Raw genomic sequence first — 20,838 nt, 5'->3', positions numbered from 1 at the left:
CTTTGAAATAATTGGCATTTTATTCTACATTATCGAGAATTTTCTCAACACTAACCATCATCATCTGTATGTGATGCATAATAATAATCTTCTGACATATCAGTCAATAACGAATTGGTAATTAATAAATCGGTATATAATTACATACACACAGACTATTTGTTACACAGTTCATATTATAATATATTATATAGCGTAATAATAGTATTCATCTATATATTTATTTATATATATATATTATTTAATAGTTTATAAAGTAATGATGATTAATTAATTGAGGGCATAATTGCTGTAAGGCAGTTTGTAATTCATCTTTTTTTGATCTCTCACACAAAATTTCAATTTAGGAACAATAGTAGTAGTATATATATTATAGTTGATACAAGAGTAAACCTACATTTTTTTATTCTTTATTCTGCAGAGAGATACTATTAAAAATTGTTTTCATATTGATATTTGTTAGAAAGATGAAAAGATTCTGAATACAAGAAGAGAAAAAACGACCAACTAAAAAACAGTAGTAGTAAAGTAAATAAGAAGAATACTTTCTTGCTTTTTGTTAGGAATTCATAATAGTGAGTGTGATGTGTCATTATTTTTTTTTGTTTCTAGATCAAATCGCTACTAAATGTACAACGACAAAAAACTCTGAAATAAAATAACTGAGCACAACAAAATACATGGCGCAGACTACGTGTGGTAGTGAGTACTCGATACTCGTTACCACAAAACAAACTACAATAATAATAATAATAATAAATTCGAGGTGAATCACACCTCAGGTTAAAACATTCAATCAAAATTGAAAATCAACTGAAAAGCACACACTTAAGTCTGAAACATTCATTCGTTGCACGAATAAAAAGCTAAATGAATGCGAATATCGAATCATTCCGAGTACCAAGTACCACAACAAACAATAATATAAGCATCACAATGGATAATCAATCAAATCATCATTAATGGACATCATCATAAAACAGAACCTACGTATTATATTATATTATGCAGTTAAGGATACGTTTATATTGGATTTAGGTACGAATTCGGGAACATCTGGGTTAAGGTTGATGCCAGAAGGACTGAATGATGAGTGATTACTACTAGAGGAGTCACTAGAGAGCATGTCGCAAGAACCATTGCTAGTGGGAGGATATTGGTAGGTTACAAACGGGGAGACGGACGACGTGGGTGTCGGCAGCAAGGGTTGTGAAGTAGCGTTCGAGTTGGGCGCAGGAGGGGCATCGTCATTTAGGATGGGCCATTTCTCGGGGGATATACGAGTTCTGACGTAGGTGAAATTTTCAGTAAGCTCCAAATCTTGCGATGCTTGGATCGCTTGAATCACAGAGGCTAGATCTTGAGTCAATGTCTTGAGACGGGGAAACGTGGCGATAAAGTTGATTGGGAGATATCCTTCGGGGTCCATTCTTCGACGGAGATAAAAGTCCTTTCCCAGATTCTCCTCACTAAAGTAGTATTCTCTGCAACGCACAATACAATTAGATAATTATTTATTGTTATGTCATTATTAATTCATTCTAAACTAAATAAATAAATCATATCGTATCTTGACTTACATTTGCTTTTGAACTGAATCCAATATCGTACTTTCATAATTGGACGGACTACCATCTTCCGTTGTGTTGTTTGGAGGGGAGCTATAACCTGTTTGCTCTTGCGTTGTAGCTAGTGCTGAAGTAGGATGAAAAAACGGTTCACCTACATACGGCATTGCAAACTCGGTCACGGGATACAAGGGCGGAAGAGTGGTGTAATCAGCAGGATAGTCTTGATAGTCTTCGACAGACAAGTAATCCTGAAGTTGTTGTGTAGTTATTATGATGTCAGTAGTTGGACTTTCCCTGTAACTCCAGTATTGACCACGACCACCTCCTGATCGTCCAGACCTTCCCCGGACTCCGCTGGCTCGTCCACGACCTCGAGACGGATAGTTTTGTCGGGAATCATTACTTGGTCCATCTGAGGAAAAGAACCATTTTACTGCTTTCAAAATAAGCAAATAATTTCCCACTTAAAAAATAATTTATAGTAACTTACTCGCAAGCTTAGCATTTATAATATTATCTTTGCTGTTATTATTATTGTTGTTATTGTTATTGAATGACCCTTTAGATTTGGGTTTGGCCTCATTTTGGTGCAAAGAATCCACCGATTCTTTATTTATTGTTCCCTTTTCTAATCGCTCCTTTTCCATACTTTGCTGCCGTTCTTGTCGCGATCTAGTTTTGGCAGACGGAGTTTGGGGAAGATCCAACTTTGTCCATTTCTGTTTCGACTTTTTTCCTTTTTTTGATGTCCCAGAGCCATCAGTTTCAAGCTCGTTGTCGACAGATTGATCACTACTCCCGGATCCCAAGCTTCCGTTCTCACTTTGATTTCCCGAATTTACTTCGTCAGGCAATAAGTCTTTGTTATTAGTCAGTATTTCTCCAGAGGAAGCTTCAGAAGGTGTATCTTCATTATTCAGTTCGGAACCACTGTGCCACCCACTCTCCAAACTGTTTTCTTTATTGTTATCACCTGATACAATCGTGTTTACCATCGAAGGCCAATTGTTGGCACTTGTTGGCAGAGTTTCTGGTTTCTGAAGTCCAAGAATATCATCACTCTCCGGAATAGACGTTGTGGCAGTAGACTCTTCTCCTCCTCCTTGATTTGCTCCTCCAGCCATCTTCTTCACGGGGGAGACAGGCAACGATATCACAGGTTTGGCTTGTGGTTGGGGCACTGTCACAGTGACAGTTGTTTGTAAACTCGGCCAGTCCTCAGGAGAATTTCGAATTGAAGATAGTGCACTGTTAGTACTGATCCCCTTGTGGCGATGTTTTGTAACTGCTGCAAAGCCTCGACGGAATTTAGGCCCTTGTTGTGGCTGAATATCTGTAGGAGCAAGAAATCAAAGAACAGTAAGTATAACCCAATTGAATGAGCACTTGTCCTTATATAAAACTAACAAGCATTAATAATAAATTAGTGTTCAAGGATTTGTTTGTTATTGCAAAAAGTAAAGTAAGTCAGCATCAACATACAATTATTTAACAACTCATACATGCTCTCAACGTAGTAGTAATAAATAATCAAATTAAATATTTTTTCGTGTCAATGTGCCACCGACAGACGAAGAATCGAACGACTAATTCTGTGGAATTTGGTATTTAGCATATTGGCATTCAACAAACAAATTGCAAGACAAACGAGTAGGATAGGAAAGCACTATTATTATATTATTTACAATTTCCAAGTTACGACGACGAAGAATACTACTACGCATGCATTGTTAATTATTGTTACCAACCGAGTGACATAACATGATTTTATGATTTAACCTCTTTTGTTACCTTTGTGTTGACTTTGTGCCAATCCGTCCGTCATATCTTCACCAGTCGAAGTAGTATCATATCGAGGCGTCGATGCCGACACTCCAAGTACATTGGTTTCCGCAACAGTCAAAGAAGTACAATTTGCAGTTTGAGAAGCGTTAGTGGTTGGTTTCGACGATGCGAAACTAGTAGTCTTTTGAGTTTTGGCAGTATCAGATAATGTAGACGTTGTTGGTTGTAGCAGTGGTGTAGTCTTAGTATTAGCAGTCGAATTCCCTGTTGACATTTCCGTGTTGCGTGCTCTATTTTCTACAGTGGGGGTTAATAGCGGGGAAGGCGTTGTAGTCGATAAGGGCTGCTGGGTAATTTTAGGCAAAGCTGATTCAATTCGTCCAGTGATGACAGACACTGCGTTTTTGTTTGCCTGCCATGGGTTCACTAAATACAAGGAAAGGATATAAATTGTGAGAAATTAGAAATATGCATATTTGATATATATCACGAATATTTATTAATACCTCGCGGAAGAGGAGCGGGGGCAATAATAAGTTCCTCTACTACCGGCTGAGCAATAATATCGGGATCACAGCATTCTCCCTTGTCCGCATCTTTTGGAGAATCAGCACCGTTTTCCGAAGGAAGTTCTGCAGCTAAACAATTTCAATAAAAAACAAAATTAGCTATTTATTTATTCAGGCAAATCATTTCATTATCAATCTAATAATAATAAATTAGAATAGTAGTATTAAACTGTTTGTTATTATTATGTGTTTACCTTTCGGTGACATTGGCGAATTCATTGGCGAAGCGTCTTTCAAAACATTATTCATATCTCGACTCATATCCAGTTTCAAGTCTGGTTTACTACTACTGCTGTTGCGGGGTTTATTTGTATTATTTGGCAAGGGTACATTGTTTCTCTTCTTGATCATATCTTTTTTTGACGTATTTTTCAACCCACCACCACCGCTATTCATCCCCCCAACCGAATTGGAACGAGGAGCATTATAATTTTCCTGAGTTTGATTATTCATCTGTGACGATATCTGAGTGGGGTTGGCATCGTTGACTGCTTCTGCCGATGCCAGTTTGTGAAATGCCGGAGACTTTTTTGTAATTACTGAAGCTGCATTGGGATTAACCCTCCACGGGTTGACGGCTGGCGGAGGTGCAACTACGACGAGAGGAGATCTCAACTCTTCTTCTTCAATCTGAATAATTTGAGCAAGGTCGGTGTCACAGGTTGAGGCACTGCCGCAAATACTTCCCCCTGACACGTGACAATTATGATTTATCTGAGCATCAACAACGTCCACGCCGCCGGTATTACTATGAACTGACTCTGCTGAACTAGATCCACTTTCGGAACAAACAGACCCATTTGTAACTGTTAAACGGCTGTTTAATGTCACATAATTAGTACAACTACTTGGTTCACCACCACCACCGTTAATGTGACCAACAGTATTTGTATTATTATGTGTCGTCGACGTAGTTGTGTGTATTATGCTAATGGAAGTAGACGAATGATTATTTGTTTGGGGGAACTGTGTTTGTTGATTATTATTATTACTATTATGTGATGTTGGTAAAACTATGTTGTTTTGCTGTTGTAACTTATTGTCGCGGTGCTCTCCATGCGGATATCGTCTATTTTCTGAATGAAAGTCTCTCTCTCGATACGGTTTTCTTCGAAAATTTCTGCTGTTGTTTGTATTATTACTGCTCGAAGAACTTCTGAAATCTCGTCCTCCACATTCCCTGTCTCGACCGCGTCCAGCACCACCACCGCCACCGCCACCGCCACCATTGTATGTGTTGCTATAATCCATTCCTCCTCGAAACTTTTGACTATTATTATAATAATTGTTCGCATGCGAATTCGAATGCCTCTTCCTCACAACGGTTTCAAACTCGTCATCCGACCCACCAGCAGCACCGCACTGCTCTTGCTGCCCGTGCTCAGCCATGCTGACTCGCCCCTTCCCTGCTGATTAGCGTGTGGGTGTGGTTCTCTCGGAGTAAGTGGCAGTTGGTGAGAATTTGTGGTGAAAAAAAGTGGGGGGATTTAGCCGCAGAAAGAGAGAAAGAGAAAGAGAGAGGCAGAAATGTGGTGGATTTTTGGTGAGCAGCAGCAGGAGCAGACTTTTAGTGGGACATAAGCCGGAGAGCACGAGGCGACGAAGAAGAGTGGACGAGAGGAATGAATGCGCATGGCAGCCAGGGCCGCGGAGTTTGAAGATCTTTCCACTTGTTGAGATGAAGGAGGAAGTGCAACTATCTCGTCGCGCAGGAGGGCTTATCATCCGTGATGTTGATAAAGATGATGATAAGTGTCTTATGAGATGATAACAATGTGTAGATATGGAAGGGTCCGTCTGTCTAGGGAAACTTGACGGGGCTGAAATTTTGGTAAAAAAATTGGGGAAAATTAAAGTAGATGACAAGTACTTATCGGGGATGAAATTAATTACAAAGTTTTTAGCTGGAAATTCATTATAGTTAAGGTTAAGACAAGAGTACCAACTTGTGTGGCTTACCTTTTTCTAGAGAGCGTTGATTGTGCAGTCCCAATGGCCTGATCTCATTTCATCCCATTCTCATCTTTTACTGCTTTACTTTGTTCGTTCGGTTTGGCAATGAAGTTTCATGAGAGATGACTTTTCTTGAGTTCATGATCGTTAACCAAGTTAACTGCCAACAGAGCTATTATTATAGTCAAGTCGATGGACAGAAAAGTGAGTGAGTAATCCAAGTTGCTTAATTAGTCATCCAAAAATTCATGAAAATCTGTTTAAATCTTTTATCATAAGAATAGGTTTCATGAAATTTAGATTAGATTCATGACCCCGGCATTAAATATCGGATGTTGATAACGAAATAATTTTGCAAAGTTTAAATTTTCTATATTTAGTCGCATCTATTTGGGGAATGGACGGATTTGATCATTTTATGCAAATATGCATGAAGGAAAAAAACACATTATTTATTTGAAATATAAATCGAAACCGGTTTTTGGATGATTTTCTTAGGTTGTTGGGATGAATAACATCAAAAGTGGAGAATTCGCAAAAGATTGTATTTTGTTTTGTCTGTGCATTTTGCAATATGTGAACCAATCAACCAATCGGATTCGAATTAATGGAGATGATGGAAAATGGAAAAACCTTTTTTGCTAGATAACAAGTTGACATCTTATCGGAGCAAGTTGGCCGGTGCCGTGCCGGTGATGTGGCCGTACATTTGCATATTTATGTAGTTTTAACAAACGCTGTACTACCGATATGCAACATACATTGTAAATACGAACGAGAGGAGAAAGACGCAAACTCTGCAAAATTTTTGTGCGTACCTTATTTTCGACTGTCAAGCTGGGAAAACGAGGATAGACAAGGAGATATCCATATTATCGTTTTTTGGGTTCATTTGTAGCTTGCTTATCTACTAATTGATTAAGCCACCGCAAATTTATGGAGGACAAAGGCATAATGCATGCAGAACTAAATGATGATAACACTTCATCATTATTTTCCAACTAAACTACACCATTACAAATGATGGGCACACCAACCGGCCACTAATGAAACTGAACAAATTCATGTTATAATTTTTGCCAAGTGAATTAAACCCGGCAGGAGTCTCATTAATAGCAGTTGGGTTTGATTGGGTTTAAAATGTACCATTCTAATTTAAATCATTCAGAAGGAAACTTTATGCTGACCCAAATTCTATTCATTTGCCATATTTCGTATTATCAAGTAATAACCTTGCATTTATTTATTCGCCCTGGCTCCTGCCGAGTTGATTTGCGGTTGTATGTAATTTTTATTAATATAATGTATATAATACCAGAACAGAACCGATATGACGTGCAAACTACAAAGTATTCATGTAGTTATGTATCAATGCAAATAGCTGCAAATTTTCATGTTCTCTGGTTGCAGTTACATATGTATTATGATATTATTATTTAAATGACACTTGAATCAAGTAATGGTATGCAAAGAAAGGTACCTGCGTAATTGAGTAGTAAGTAAATCTGTATAAAATGGTGAAAATAAAAATAAATGGTTTGCAATAATCTGAGTTGACTTGACCTACATGAAATTCATTATGTATCTAATCCACATTTATGCCAATTTATGATTTGTCTACTACTTGTACAATGTGAACATTTTTCACATAATTAACGATTAACGAAACAATTCAAGTCTAATTAAATATAATCTAGTGCAGTGTACAACATGCTTGAAAGTACTACCTTTTTTGAATCACAAAACAATACAGGAATATCAATTTCATGATATCTTTGTTAATTCTTTTTATATTCTTAACAAACTCAAATAAGTTAAATGAGATAAAATTTGCCTACCTTTTTACGATCCGCCTTAAATTTGTACATGTAGTAATTGAATTTGTGTACCAAGTGTACGGAATATATGTATAACTTCTTCAAATCAGTCGAGTTTTCTTTTTCACTTTTGACTTTGGTTAAAAATTTCTTCATTTCCATTTAATGGCTCATTAAAAGGCAAAAACATAATAAACCTAACCATCCATATACATAACATAACTATATATGTATTTCGTATCACAGTAGTAATTTAAATTTTTAGTACTAATAGTGCGAGTTTTCCGATGTACATCGACATATTTAGTAAACAAGTACATATATGTAGTATCACACGATGGGGGGTAACTATATTTCGACAGCAGCATTAAAATGAGAAGGAAATGGAATAAATTGCATTATCTATACAGACTCAGGCAGGATTACCTGCTGAACTCTGACTAAATAGGATGGGATCCGGACAAAATGTGTATAAAATGAATGTGGATGGGACGAAATGTGGGTGGAAAAACGTGGATGACCATAAATATGGAAAGGGCAAAACGTGGATGCCTTCAATATGGAAACTGGTTATGGGGATTATGTGCTATTCTTGCCCTTCTAATCCTAATTTAATTTGTCCCTGCACAGTACAAAATATAAAAATGCCAGGACCACACCCCTTATGGGCTACTAAGGCTAGTCCTCCAACAGGGGGTGTGGTCGGTAAAAAATTTTGACCTGGTACCCTGGTATTATATTGGACTGTGTCATGTGTGTTAAAGAACACTTCTCACTACAATTTGAGATGCAAAATACATTGTCAAAAAATGTCCCAAAATGTCTCAGTTTCTGTGTTACACCGAAAAATAAGTCTCGTCTTCTGTATAAAAATTACGCATAAAGATTAATACCTATTTAGGATCTGCTGTGGAGAATGTAAGTAACTTTTTATACAAATTATACTTATAGACTACCATTTACACCGAATTTCAGGACGGAAATCGGAAATTTTGGGTCCGAGTTGAAGTCGATAGTTCTCAGAAATCCAATGATAGCTCCATGTAAAATTGTTGTACCAGTCAAAGCCATATTTTTAATTTATCTAAAAAATTAAATTTTCCACATTTTGTTCATCCACATTATATTTTTATCCATATTTCTGTCATCCACATATTTTTCAGCCATATTTCAGAGGTGATATTCCGTCCTCTCCACATTTCGTCACTAACCCAAATAGGATGACCAAACCAAAACTAAAAGTAAATATAATATGAAATACATATATTCATTCTTTCAAAGTTCAACTGAAAAGATATTTCTTCAGTCATAATAAAATAACAGCTCCCACACAAAGAGTAATAATATCTACTTCTGTATCACTAAATTAAAACTGCGATTATCCGCTTAAAGTTACTTATGTATAAGAGTCCGAGTAGTTTTTATAACAGTACTGTAGTGGTAATAAAATATGGCCTATTTATGTACACATATAACGATTAGGATTTAGTCCGTTACCTTCTCATAGTCATATTATCATAGGAATTATTAAGGAATTGGTTTCCTCCAAGAAAGGTCAGAGTCTGGGGATGGAGACATTAAATCATTATTCGGCTGCGTGTATCTCGTAGTTCCGAAACTGGTGAAATTGTGTGGATTTTCTCGAACGTTTGTATTCTGCTGTTGGCGTCGCCACTTGTTGTACTTGAACTGAGATTTTGCTCTCCAAAAGTTCTTATCAAGTTTTGGAGACTTATCGGGGCTAACCCCTCTGCTGCTGCTGCCTACTTGCAACCTATTGCCGTCACTATCACATTCGTCCAACTCATCTAGTATGGGTTCATCGTCTCCATTAATGAACGAATTAAAACTAAATGTTTTCGGGTAGTATTTTGAGAATATGGTTTCATTTCGGACTGCTTCAAATTTTAGCCATGTATAAGGCAGGAGTTCAGGGAATCGGTCGATCCAATAATTTGTAAATTGGTCGGGAATGTGACCAAGGGATGCTTGAGCTTCAGGAGTCAGTTCTCTGTAATGATTCTTCTTATTTCTTAATGCACGAAGTAGGTCACGGACACTTTGGCCTTTGTACGTTCGATATCGTCGCAAGTCCTGCAAAAAATATTTCATTCATTTAATCAATCGTTTAAAGCACTAATACTAGTTTTCTCGCTGGTGCGTGTAAACGCACAAGTACTTGAAAGTATTATAAGCGTCATAAGCTAAAATTATAAAATAAATAGTTTGTTGTACCATTGCAACTTCAGGGCATATGTGGTCCCTAAATCAAACAAAAATGAATTAAAATTAGAAATTCTTAACCAACAATATACCTATGTAATTACTTATGCATGTATTAGATTATTCTCTTACCTCCAATCCTCCCTCACAATTCTAGTCCCATCACTTTCTAACCTTCTCAGTAGTACACACTTGGTTTCGTCCTCTTTTTCAATTCTGTTAAATAATTAGACATGTTGATGGATTTTATAATTAATTGGCGTGGGGAGTAGAAGTAATAAATAGAAAAATAGATGGAATGTCCTCTATTAAACAGCTCGATAGGGAAAACACAAATAAAAATCAGCTAACCTGTCACTGACATCGAGGAAAAATGTGAGGATCTTGTCCTTCGACCAAAACATAGGATGACTTAGCACATCAGACAGGGGAGGTCGCATATTTGAATCGGATGAGATCATCAAATTGATTAAATCGTAAACTCCCTGTGGGTTTGATTGCACTTTGGCAATACTATACTCTCCATTGACTATATTAGATTGTCTTCGAAACGGTTCTCCAAACGGATGCTCTCCGTTTGTCAGAACAAAATAGTAAACACATCCCAGGGAGAAAACATCCACAGAATATGACTGCAATTAATTAAACCATTAATGTTAAGTACATATTTAATTATATAAAAATATACGAAAAAAATTGTTTGAATACCATTCTATGCGACTGAACTGGGGAACGCTTTTCCAAATTTTTGAGAACTTCAGGCGCTATCCATCCATCCGTCCCTGGAATCCCTCCGGACCTTCGGGAGAAACTCATCCTACCATTCGTAATCTTTTTGCACAGGCCAAAATCCGAAATCATGGTTCGAGCCCGGCAACCGCTACCACTCATGGAAATAAGAACGTTGGCTGAAATGTTATACAAGAGATGTAATAAATTCGGCACTTTCCCCATTAACGCTAAACCCATTAAACCAGATACTATACTTACCAGGTTTAATGTCCCGATGGACAATTCGTAACGCGTGAAGATGTGCAAGTCCGTCTGAGCAAATTTAATGAGAAAACAATACTAATAAATAATACACTGATTCATGCGAAAAATTAAACATGGGAACTCTTTCTCACCTGTCGCTTCTCTAAGCACTCGGATGGGATCCATATAGTCACACTGAAATTTACCCTCAATCCAATCTGCCAGCGTGGCTTCGCACAATTCAAGAGCAATGTAACGAAATTGGCCGTCTGCTTCAGTACAAAAATATCTGATAACGTTGGGATGCTGATCTGATTCCTTGAGCAAGTCCACCTAAATTAATTGAAAAATTAATGTAGCAATTCATTTGTGTAACTTATTCAAAATAATGCAACCTACTTCTCGGTCTGCAAAGGCAAAACATTCTGGAAGAATCCTTTTAACTGCGACATCACGATCTTCAAACTTTCCCTTGTATACAAACGTGCCTTCACATCCCTTTCCCAGCACGGACGATGGATAAAAACTGATCTTTCCAACTGAAACGACAGATCCATCGGCAGATTTCTTTGGCTTCTTCACGAGAGAAGACGGTTCCTCCTCACTATCGGAAACTTTCTTTTTATTTTCCTCAAATTGCTTATTCAGCTTATTAGCATATTTTGGATGGAATCTTCGATAGCCGATCGTCCCAGCTATTATGACGATGACTGTAATGGCGACAGAAATGGCAGCAGTGGTGAATACGATCTTGATTGGCTTTACAGTTTTCTCAGCCATGACAGGAGTTATGGGGGGCTGAGCCTGGTGGATAGGAAAGGGTGGGAATGACACCTTATTATCCGTCGTAGTAATTGGAGGAGTATTCAAGGGAACAGGATCAGACAGTTGAAGATTGTTGTTATGCGGAACAACCTTTTCTTGTTCTCCGGGTGTAAGGAAACCTCCAGGAAGGTCATGGGACTCGTTGTACTGTCCGGCTGGCAAACTATCAAAATGATTGCTGGTTGATGATTGTCCAATCTGCATTGAAGGTGGTTTTCCAGTTGGCTCGATGGTATTGTAATATCCAAGCATGATGAAGTCTTCATCTACAGAATCTTGTTTCTCAAAAGAATCATTATTTGGCAGGGCTGGAAATTTGCTGTTTACATTCGAATTAGAATGTGGTCTTGGTGGGTCATCCTTCTCAGTAGTAAAAGCAGGAGGAGTTGTTGTTGAAGGAGTATCATTTTCCTTGTTAGGTCCCTCAATCAATGGTGGATGCGGAGTGCTTCCGTCCCCAGAAATCAGCATGACCAATTCGTCAACTAGCGTGGGAACAGCATACAGACCGTAGTTGGATTCTCCAATGAATGTTTTTGACGATAGTGGTTTGTTGTTTTGGGACGTCTCAGATTTCAGCCGGGTTAATGTCTCTGGTGCAATAGGGTTAAAGGGAACGCTAATCAAGTTGGACGAGTCACAATCTACGGTGTACACGGCAATTATTGGTGATTCGATTTCCTTTTGCCAGAGGAGTTGACTACTTTCTCGGTCATAGGTTAAAACTGCTCCAGACGATGGCGATGTAAAGTGGACCAAATCTATATACAAATTTTGAATAAGACAAGCAAGACAATAAGTCGTTAGAAAATGACATTGCTTATTTTGTGAAAAACTTTCCACTCGTACCATAGTCTTGAGCACTTTGTGGAGACATGTCCATGGATGAGTAGTGGTGATAACTCACGTTCCACTTTCTTGGCCCCTCTGCCATCGACAAGGTGTACTCTGTTTTGCCGATAAGCAAGGATTTTTTCATAAGCCCCGGCAGGGCATCGGTAGAGGTACAACTTTTATTAATGTCATCATCATCACTTCCTTTCGCTGGACAAGTGGAATCGACATGTGATTGTAGCTCTGACTTTTCTCCAGTATGAGGGTTTAATTGGAGCCAGAAATCCAGCTATACATACACAATTACAAATATTTTACTAATTCTGGTTATAGGACAGTATTTCATTTTATAAGTTAAATTACCTTTCTCCCCGTGTACATTAGTCCCTCTGAGTTTTTACACGGGGCCATTGCAACCAATTGCGGAATTGTAAATGGCATCTTTCTCACTTTGTTTTTATTCATGATGTACAGAGATCCGGTTTTAGGATCGGGGAGAAAGTATGGAGCTTTAGCACTTGATGGGGATGGGACTTTAATCATCGGCTCATCTTTCGAAACCCATCTCAACGCTCCTGACATTCGGTCGACCGCCGTTAAACTTCCGTCCTGAACAGAATAAGAGCAACAGTAAGGATTGGATTGGATGCATGATGAGATTTTATGTCTATTCGTTTACTTACAAGGGTAGCCAGGACTAAAAGTGTCTTCAGCGGATCCGGTGTAAGTTCTGTAGTTGGTTTCTTGGCACTTTCCAGCGTTGCGGCAGGAACCACCGCTGTCAATGCTGTGGGTCCCGAAGATGGTCCCAAACATGTGACCGTTCCAGCAACGAGAATTAATAGGCATGCTGCTTGCAGCCACATTTTGATAAAAGTTTTCCGCGTCTTCATGATAGTTAGTAATCTGATTAATCTAATTTTTCATGTCAATTGTTTCACGAACAACTTGCTGTCCGCTGTCCCCGGTACAGCAGACAACGATCACTTTTGTCAATAATACTGAACTTGAGTAATGGCAATCTTAATTTCCTACCAAACAAAATGGTGATTTTATGGCACACAGTAAAAAACGAAATGTTATAAAACGAAATGGTCAAGTAACTAGTAGGAATTCACGTATGTGTGTATCTAAATCCATCTCGTTAAACAGGAAGAAGGGGCGGATGTAATAATACACTCTAACTATAGTAGTGGTACTGATTTAATTGCTGACTCAGTTTCAGTTTCGACATATTATACTAGAAATAAGTTAAAATAGTTTTTGAAACACTAAAAAATACTCTTTCAACTGTTTCCATCAATGGCTTCATTTTAAGGAGGATCTAGATTTAAAGGACAAAGAAGGATTACATTAATAATTATGAATACGTGACACGTTCCACTGTAAATAACATGATAGATTGATGATCACTCATAAAGATATGTGTGTGTAATATCCACTTGAATGCGAAAGTAACTACTGATACCACAATGGAGAAAGGTGGCCCGGTTCACAATACAACTAAACTACCCTCAAATGAATATTTAATATATAGGCTGGATCGATTTTTCGATTCGATTGCGGTATTTGCGACTAAACTACAAACCAGAAAAGGGATTAGAATTGCTGTCACATAATAATAACAAAATAAGGAACCGCTTTCTCCTGTTTCATATATGCAAAAATCAATCAGTCATCAAATGAAATGTGTGTGCACAGATATGTGTAAGTATGTAAAAGGTGAAAAGTGAATACAAGAAATGGAATTCACAAAATTGTGCCAATAATACTTCGCCACTTATTGAATCCAATAAAACTACGACTCATAAAACCGTACATTTGCATTTGCACTTGATACTTTGCATATGCTGGAGTAAGTGCAAGTCTGTGTAAGCATGTATCGTATTGCATGTAATGCACAAGCTTTCAGTCGTAAATTATGAATTGACAATAAGAACTAGACAAGCATTTTTAGTAACCTTTTAAATTTGCAATACCAATTGTACACTTCTATTGTCTCGATGCGTCCTAATGGTTCTATTCTAATGTTCAGATCTAATATAACAGACAAGTCATTTTATGCTGTATAAACTGTGCTAATTTTTACGATGAAGGACTTCGTACATCATAAAGCTATAACTTCACCGTTTGTCATTTAATTATTTGCGAAAGTATGAAGTATTCGAGGTGCATAAACAAATTTAGTGCTCCAATTTCATAAAAAATCGATAACTGAACTTTTATATTAATAGATCTAGTTGAATTAATTAAATAATAACTAAACCAGGGCTGCCAATTATGCTGAAAAGTAGTTCATACTTTAATTATAATCAATTTATTAAGAAACTTACCGGAGGGAATTAAATCAATTGTTTACAGTCGTCTCTTTGACCTTTTGATCATCATGCCTAATTTGATATAAATGTGAACAACAATTACATTCACATTGCTTTCTAAAAAACAACTACTGCTCTTTTTTAAGGCTTCGTTATCTTCTATTTTTACGTGTCCTTGTTGTAAATACAAAATAAATGATGTAACAAACAACTCTTTTTCTGTTCAGCTGGCTACATACATCATTTGACTTCCACCACTTCCACTTTCACACGTAGATTTCACGTTCAAGTTTCAAGTTTCCACTAATCCTAAATACTACCGACCGATAAACAATATTACTCTACAACCACATTTAATAATTAAATCCTCAGATTTTTAGATTGGAGTCAAAATTATCCAATTCGTCCAGAAATTTCACCATATTCTTAAAAACGAATGGTCTAGAAACAAATTTTGTAACTTTGTTTCCAATTCAATTCAACAATAGTTAATTTTTAAGTCACATTTCCACTTTGATGGTGATGATGCGAACGAATTAAAGGGGTTGAGAAATTTGGATAGGGTTGGGAACGTGCAAAAATCACCACATCACATTGCGCAAATTGGCATTTACACATTTGCATGCGGTTAGTTGATGATGATGCTAATTTATACTTTGGCCAATTCGCATTAAAAAAACCTTTGCTGGACTTTGATATGTAATATATGGCAATTTAAAATCACCTTTAATCCTAGTAGTAAGCAGTTTCCGTCAAGTCATATGAAAACCGTATACAAATTCTCTCGTCAATTTATTTTGTATTCTTTATTACGTAGTTCTTTTTTTCTTTACTGTTTCTTTTCTTCTCCAAAATTTGGAAGAAGCGAAACCAATTCATAATACATATGATAAGTAAAATAGTTAAATACATACATATATTATGCATACGTAAAATTAATTAATACTTATGGCTACAGTATTTTGGAAACAGAGGGTTACCTTAATTAGCACATCTAGAAATGTCGTTGGGAAACATGCATACAATTTATATACATATAACTGACTTACAAAAATCATAAAAATCCTCTAGTACTATTTCTCAGACATATTTGCATAAAATATGCTGCTGCGATGATGAATTACATACATAGGAAATTTAATGGACGACTATTGATCTGTGTCACTGTCAGAAATATACAGAGTATGAGGTATAGTAGAACTTGCTTATAGGTATACTTAATGTATTGTAGTTTGTATTATCTAATTTTTATTATACGGTAATAATAAATACGTTATACTTCTGTACAATTTACTTAAATTGTCAACTTTTCAAAAGTAATAATGTGTAATTGGACAACTCGCCCTTATTCTAGGCTTACATATCTTAAACTAGAGTAGCAGTCGATAATGATTCCGAAATAATAAGCCAAAAGTCGTCACTTTACTTGCTGAGAATTCATTACTTAAAGTAGCTAAAATCTGTCTTTTAAGCTACACTTGTGGAAAACATGTTCTTTTCACTTTGGGACAAATTAGCATGATGTTGACGTGACCAATTGCATGTGGGTATAGCACGGCCGTTATCATTAAATGTGCAGCATAATAATGCACATTGAAATTATTAAATTAAATTACTTCCAATTTTGAATGTCGACAGCACTTCCTGAACAAATGCAATCATATAGAACATTTTTTAAATATAGATGTTGAAAAACGTGTAGGTAATTGTAGTATACTGCTAAATGCTAGTGAAAATGATAGCCATTAAGTTAATTTTAATATAATAATTGTGTAAATTAGTTTAGTGAGTTAAACGATTTATAAAAGGTAAGTTCAAAAATTTGCATCCGTTCCAGTAGTAAGTAATGTCTAATAAGTGGCACACAAACTATGTATAACCATCATAATTTTAAAAGGCTCTTAGTAGTATTAGCAGAGTATAGCAGTACACACTAGTATTTTAAATGCTTCAACACATGCTAAAAATAAGTCTATCATGAAACTGGGTGGACTTATTTTCCCTAAATGCTAAATTCGTTAGAAAAACACGCTTTTCCTACATGGATGGTTTGGTTAGAGAATATCATTACAAATAGGTACGTATCTTTGCATCCTCATCGCATATAGAATTGAAATACCAGTAAGAGCACGAATCATTAAGTAATCAAGTCTGGTTACCTACAATAGTTTGTGATAAAGTTTTTTTAATGCTACACTTAAGGTAAAGGTTGGGATGACATTAATTACGCGGACAGGACAGGATGAGAATCGATCGATCGCTTTGTACACAAACGCTCGTCCTCAACAAACAACACGAATTCTTCTTCTTTTCTGTATAAATTAAAGCTGCTGCTAGATGCTATGCAGACTCTTCTGTATTATGCATTTGTGGTTCAGGAAGCTGCAACTGTTGCTGTGGGTGTGAATTTACGGGAGATGATGGTGGCAAAAGGACTTGTTGTAACTTCTTTTCCGCTCTTTCTTGGCTTCTTTTATGTGACCTGTGAAAATATTAACGTGACTTAGAAATTGAGATTACTTTTGTATCTAGCTAGTATAATTTAGCTAATCTTAGTTAAAGATTTTATTTTATCTTACGTTAGTAGAGCGGTAATCATAAGGAATATTCGACGAGGTCATTTCTTCTTCGCAACGACAGGTTGACCCGGTCGCTGTGGAGTGCTTGGGCGATTCCCAGCTGCTGGGGGGTTACTGCTCACGGGTGCATATTGGTATTTGGCTTTCTTCTCTGAAGGTTTTAGGATTTGAAATGAGCACATTAACGTTTCGTCAACGGACATCATTCCACCCGCGTTGTCGAACTCGCCACAGTAATTTGGTGCAGAAAACAGGGTAACCAATTGACGTTTCGCGAAGAATTCGTACCCGTCTTCAACAACTTGATGGGCCCGACAAATCAAGTCGAGATCATGTCGATTCAAAAACTTTGTTACAACGTCTGCACCAAATGTAAATGACACACCCCGGTCATTCTCTCCCCAACCCGTCACATCCTTATCAGGGTCTGACCACAAGAGATCACATCTGTCGTAAAGAAAGACAAACAAGCAAATCTATTAATAATGCTTACTCGAATATATAATATCTTATGCAATACATACTAATCCAATGACAATAATTTTAGTTTATTTTATGGTCATAACGTGATGTCGAAATCAATATCAGGCAATCCGTACTATATTATACTTTACTTACAGTAATCCAGTATCAGGGACGTCAGTTGGGCGCATAATACGACGAATCTGTTCCATGTTTTGGAGATCGGGGCTCAATCCACCATGACAGCAGAATATCTTCTCATCAATCTGTAAAAAAATAGAATCGGAATCTATCACTCAATATCACTTTTTATTAAATTTTGATAAATCGGGTAAATTTACAATGGCAGCGATAGGAAGACAGTTGAAACAGTCCGTAAATGTCTTCCATAATTTGATATTGAATCTTCGTTTACCTGAATAAATCACATCAATGCGCCCAATTATTATTAATAATAAATAGCCCATGTCATTATTTTTTGTTGTCAATAATATCTATTTATAAAATTATTACATATGTGTATTATGCATGACTTACATTCATCGTAAAACCCATAAATACGATTGATAGACGCACACTCGTGATTCCCACGAAGCAAAAAGAAATTTTCAGGGTACTTTATTTTGTACGCTAAAACGAGAACAAATGCGTTAGAAAATGGATAAATGACGATATCATTTCAATAAACAGTGCATTTTTTTACCTAAAAGAAGACAAATAGTTTCTAAACTCTGCTTCCCTCGATCAACATAATCTCCAAGAAACAAATAGTTTGCCTCCGGTGGAAACCCTCCGTATTCAAATAACCGTAAAAGATCATTGTACTGCAACAAATAAATCAAATTAGATTTTTTGCTGGTTTTTATGATTAATTGCTAAAACTTAAATACCTGGCCGTGAATATCGCCACAAATTTTTAGTGGAGCCTCCAATTCAAGCAGAATGGGCTGTTGAAGAAATATTTCTCTCGACTTGATGCACAAGTTCCGAACCTAAATAAATAAGTAGACATTGATTATTTACCATTACTTCCATGCGTACTTAATAATCTGCCCCTTTCTCACTATTCACCACTCAAATTTATCGATTAACAATACACGTCAATCAACTCACCCACACGACAAGTCAATATTTCGATAACCGCAAAAGTTTATTATTATTTTAATTATCAACTTACCTCTCCTTCCGTCATTTGGACCGTTTTTCCCGGCCTAGTCCCTCGCACTTCCAACAGGCGAGAAATAAGGTTGTCCACATTGAGCTCTGAGTCCGACATTTTTTCACCGTTTTCAAAAAAGTATCACAAATTCCACAACCACACCCACTTCAACGACTACCAATAAATCACTTCTACGTAATTCTCCTGTTGTTCCCACAATAATTGTTTACGTCTTATCACCACCACACCCAACAGAAGCTCCCACTTTTGAATAGTTTGTCCTCGTGCACACCGCCACCCTCTCACTTTTTTCGTATTTTTCTTATTTATTCCACCACACCGCAACGCGCTTATCTTTGCAATTCCCTATGATCCAGTCCACTTCAAAGCACAGAATGTTTTTGGCGTTCAAATTCTCGATGGCAGCAGCGCAGCAGTAGTGAGAGCGAAAATTTACGAGGAGTTTTGAAGAGCGACCCACTCCCAACCAAAATCCAATGTCGAATGGTGATGGCTTTCCCAATGCACAACCAACTCGTCCAAATTTCACTACCAAACCTGCAGTGCCGTAAAACGAAGTCTTTTTATTATTATTGTTATGCATGCACCTTGCATGTTTATTATGCGAACGAGGAGAGAGAAATGAAGATGATGATGAAATTAAAAAGCAGCCTGTTTTCGAAAGGATAAAGAAAGAAAGGATATCTCATTTCCGTCCGATGGGAATAAACACCCTCAGGCATTGTCTGTCGTTTTTAAGAGGGACTCTCCAACAGGATTTTTAAATTAATAGTAAAGAAGAAGGTGAACTACATTTTTTAATACTTTTTTTATAGGTATGGATGGATTATGGATGCATGAATTGGATTACGTATTGTCAGGATTTTTTTTGCCATGATGTAATGAAATTCGGATAAGATATATATGCAAATATAAACATACTTTTTTATGGTGGTGAAAAATCAATATATGAAAGTTTCACCCAAATTACATACCTGTTGACAAGGCGTTGAATTGACGTTGAGAGGATGACAAATCGATCAGAGTGACTATTATTGTGCTTCTACTTTTTTATGTCCAGCCAGCCGCACGGTAACTAAAGTTGAGTAGTTTATGAAATGAAAGGCGTTTGAAGTGAGTGAGTTGTGTCAGAGAGTGGCTGCGAATAAGAAAAAAATAAAAAGCCTTATCAGTCATTTTTTCATTATGATTGTGTGTGTGGAACAAGGCAGATAAATTATATTCGACTGTTGCGACCAATAATTCTCATGTTATCAAATCAGTATGATATCATCGTGTATAGAGAGATACGCCACTTTTTGCTTGCCAATGACGTCACCGCTTGAACTTGGCGAATTTCACGTTTTGCCAGCTAGAGTACGAGTATACTTTGCAAAGTATGGTATTTTGAGACGATGTGCATTATGAATGCTTTTGTAGCCATCCATCAGTTCCTCTCGCAACGTAGCGGATATTAGCCAAAAGTTGTTGTATATTCCCTTTGTTGTTGTGTCTTTTATTGTGTGAGATATGCCAATATAATCGCAACTAGATACATACCCACACCATTCACTATCAAGTGATATCCCACGTAATAAGACACTACATCATTTTATCATTTTTATCACCATCCATTTGTCTCACTTTTTCACTGCATATATATTTTATAAGCTTTTGTTGCACTTACTTGAGTGTGTGAGTAAAGTCAACAAAACCTGGCAAGTTTTAGCTAACTAACTCCTTTATTTTTTAATGGCAATGGCACCCA

At 36.8% G+C, this 20,838-nt stretch overlaps 3 protein-coding genes across 4 annotated transcripts; all 3 read right to left on the bottom strand.

The window, feature by feature from the left end:
* Position 1: 1 nt before the first annotated feature.
* On the bottom strand, positions 2–6,923 carry LOC110848439 (probable serine/threonine-protein kinase DDB_G0282963). Of its 2 annotated transcripts, none has more exons than XM_035851297.1 (7): positions 5,885–6,923; positions 4,120–5,745; positions 3,863–3,994; positions 3,363–3,782; positions 2,062–2,904; positions 1,581–2,004; positions 2–1,484 (listed from the first exon to the last, which is right to left on the bottom strand). In XM_035851297.1, the coding sequence occupies exons 2-7, from the start codon at positions 5,312–5,314 to the stop codon at positions 1,004–1,006; spliced, it is 3,495 nt and encodes a 1,164-aa protein (XP_035707190.1). In that variant the 5' UTR covers positions 5,315–5,745; positions 5,885–6,923; the 3' UTR covers positions 2–1,003. The 2 variants fall into 2 exon arrangements, with proteins under 2 accessions (XP_035707190.1, XP_021951354.1); XM_022095662.2 differs by having other exon boundaries at positions 1,581–1,983; positions 5,885–6,921.
* A 528-nt stretch (positions 6,924–7,451) lies between these two features.
* On the bottom strand, positions 7,452–15,377 carry LOC110848311 (serine/threonine-protein kinase/endoribonuclease IRE1). Its single transcript, XM_022095493.2, has 12 exons — positions 14,886–15,377; positions 13,236–13,876; positions 12,916–13,161; positions 12,568–12,841; positions 11,293–12,479; positions 11,046–11,226; positions 10,909–10,962; positions 10,627–10,826; positions 10,270–10,550; positions 10,051–10,134; positions 9,931–9,958; positions 7,452–9,789 (listed from the first exon to the last, which is right to left on the bottom strand). Exons 2-12 carry the CDS (start codon positions 13,443–13,445, stop codon positions 9,223–9,225), a joined length of 3,312 nt encoding a protein of 1,103 aa, XP_021951185.1. The 5' UTR covers positions 13,446–13,876; positions 14,886–15,377; the 3' UTR covers positions 7,452–9,222.
* A 272-nt stretch (positions 15,378–15,649) lies between these two features.
* On the bottom strand, positions 15,650–20,225 carry LOC110848054 (serine/threonine-protein phosphatase PP1-beta catalytic subunit). The gene is made up of 9 exons (XM_022095149.2): positions 20,066–20,225; positions 19,089–19,628; positions 18,802–18,903; positions 18,615–18,735; positions 18,449–18,541; positions 18,253–18,326; positions 18,068–18,177; positions 17,450–17,896; positions 15,650–17,352 (listed from the first exon to the last, which is right to left on the bottom strand). Exons 2-8 carry the CDS (start codon positions 19,185–19,187, stop codon positions 17,488–17,490), a joined length of 1,008 nt encoding a protein of 335 aa, XP_021950841.1. The 5' UTR covers positions 19,188–19,628; positions 20,066–20,225; the 3' UTR covers positions 15,650–17,352; positions 17,450–17,487.
* Positions 20,226–20,838: the final 613 nt, after the last annotated feature.

This window comes from Folsomia candida, unplaced genomic scaffold (assembly GCF_002217175.1).
Source record: "Folsomia candida strain VU population unplaced genomic scaffold, ASM221717v1 Fcan01_Sc004, whole genome shotgun sequence".
In the NCBI taxonomy this organism is placed as follows: domain Eukaryota; kingdom Metazoa; phylum Arthropoda; class Collembola; order Entomobryomorpha; family Isotomidae; genus Folsomia; species Folsomia candida.
The sequence above is the reverse complement of the archived record's forward strand: the minus strand, read 5'-3'. Positions and strand labels throughout refer to the sequence as shown.

Coding starts and splice junctions, on each gene's coding strand:
- LOC110848439 (XM_035851297.1), bottom strand. CDS start 5,314: ATGGCTGAGCACGGGCAGCAAGAGCAGTGCGGTGCTGCTGGTGGGTCG. Junction 3,995..4,119: donor TTCGCCAATGTCACCGAAAG/GTAAACACATAA, acceptor GAAATTGTTTAG/CTGCAGAACTTCCTTCGGAA. Junction 2,005..2,061: donor TATAAATGCTAAGCTTGCGA/GTAAGTTACTAT, acceptor TTTTGAAAGCAG/TAAAATGGTTCTTTTCCTCA.
- LOC110848311 (XM_022095493.2), bottom strand. CDS start 13,445: ATGAAGACGCGGAAAACTTTTATCAAAATGTGGCTGCAAGCAGCATGC. Junction 10,963..11,045: donor AGTGCTTAGAGAAGCGACAG/GTGAGAAAGAGT, acceptor AAATTTGCTCAG/ACGGACTTGCACATCTTCAC. Junction 10,551..10,626: donor CAGTTCAGTCGCATAGAATG/GTATTCAAACAA, acceptor AATTAATTGCAG/TCATATTCTGTGGATGTTTT.
- LOC110848054 (XM_022095149.2), bottom strand. CDS start 19,187: ATGTCGGACTCAGAGCTCAATGTGGACAACCTTATTTCTCGCCTGTTG. Junction 18,327..18,448: donor TTATGGGTTTTACGATGAAT/GTAAGTCATGCA, acceptor TGATTTATTCAG/GTAAACGAAGATTCAATATC. Junction 18,178..18,252: donor GTCTTCCTATCGCTGCCATT/GTAAATTTACCC, acceptor ATTTTTTTACAG/ATTGATGAGAAGATATTCTG.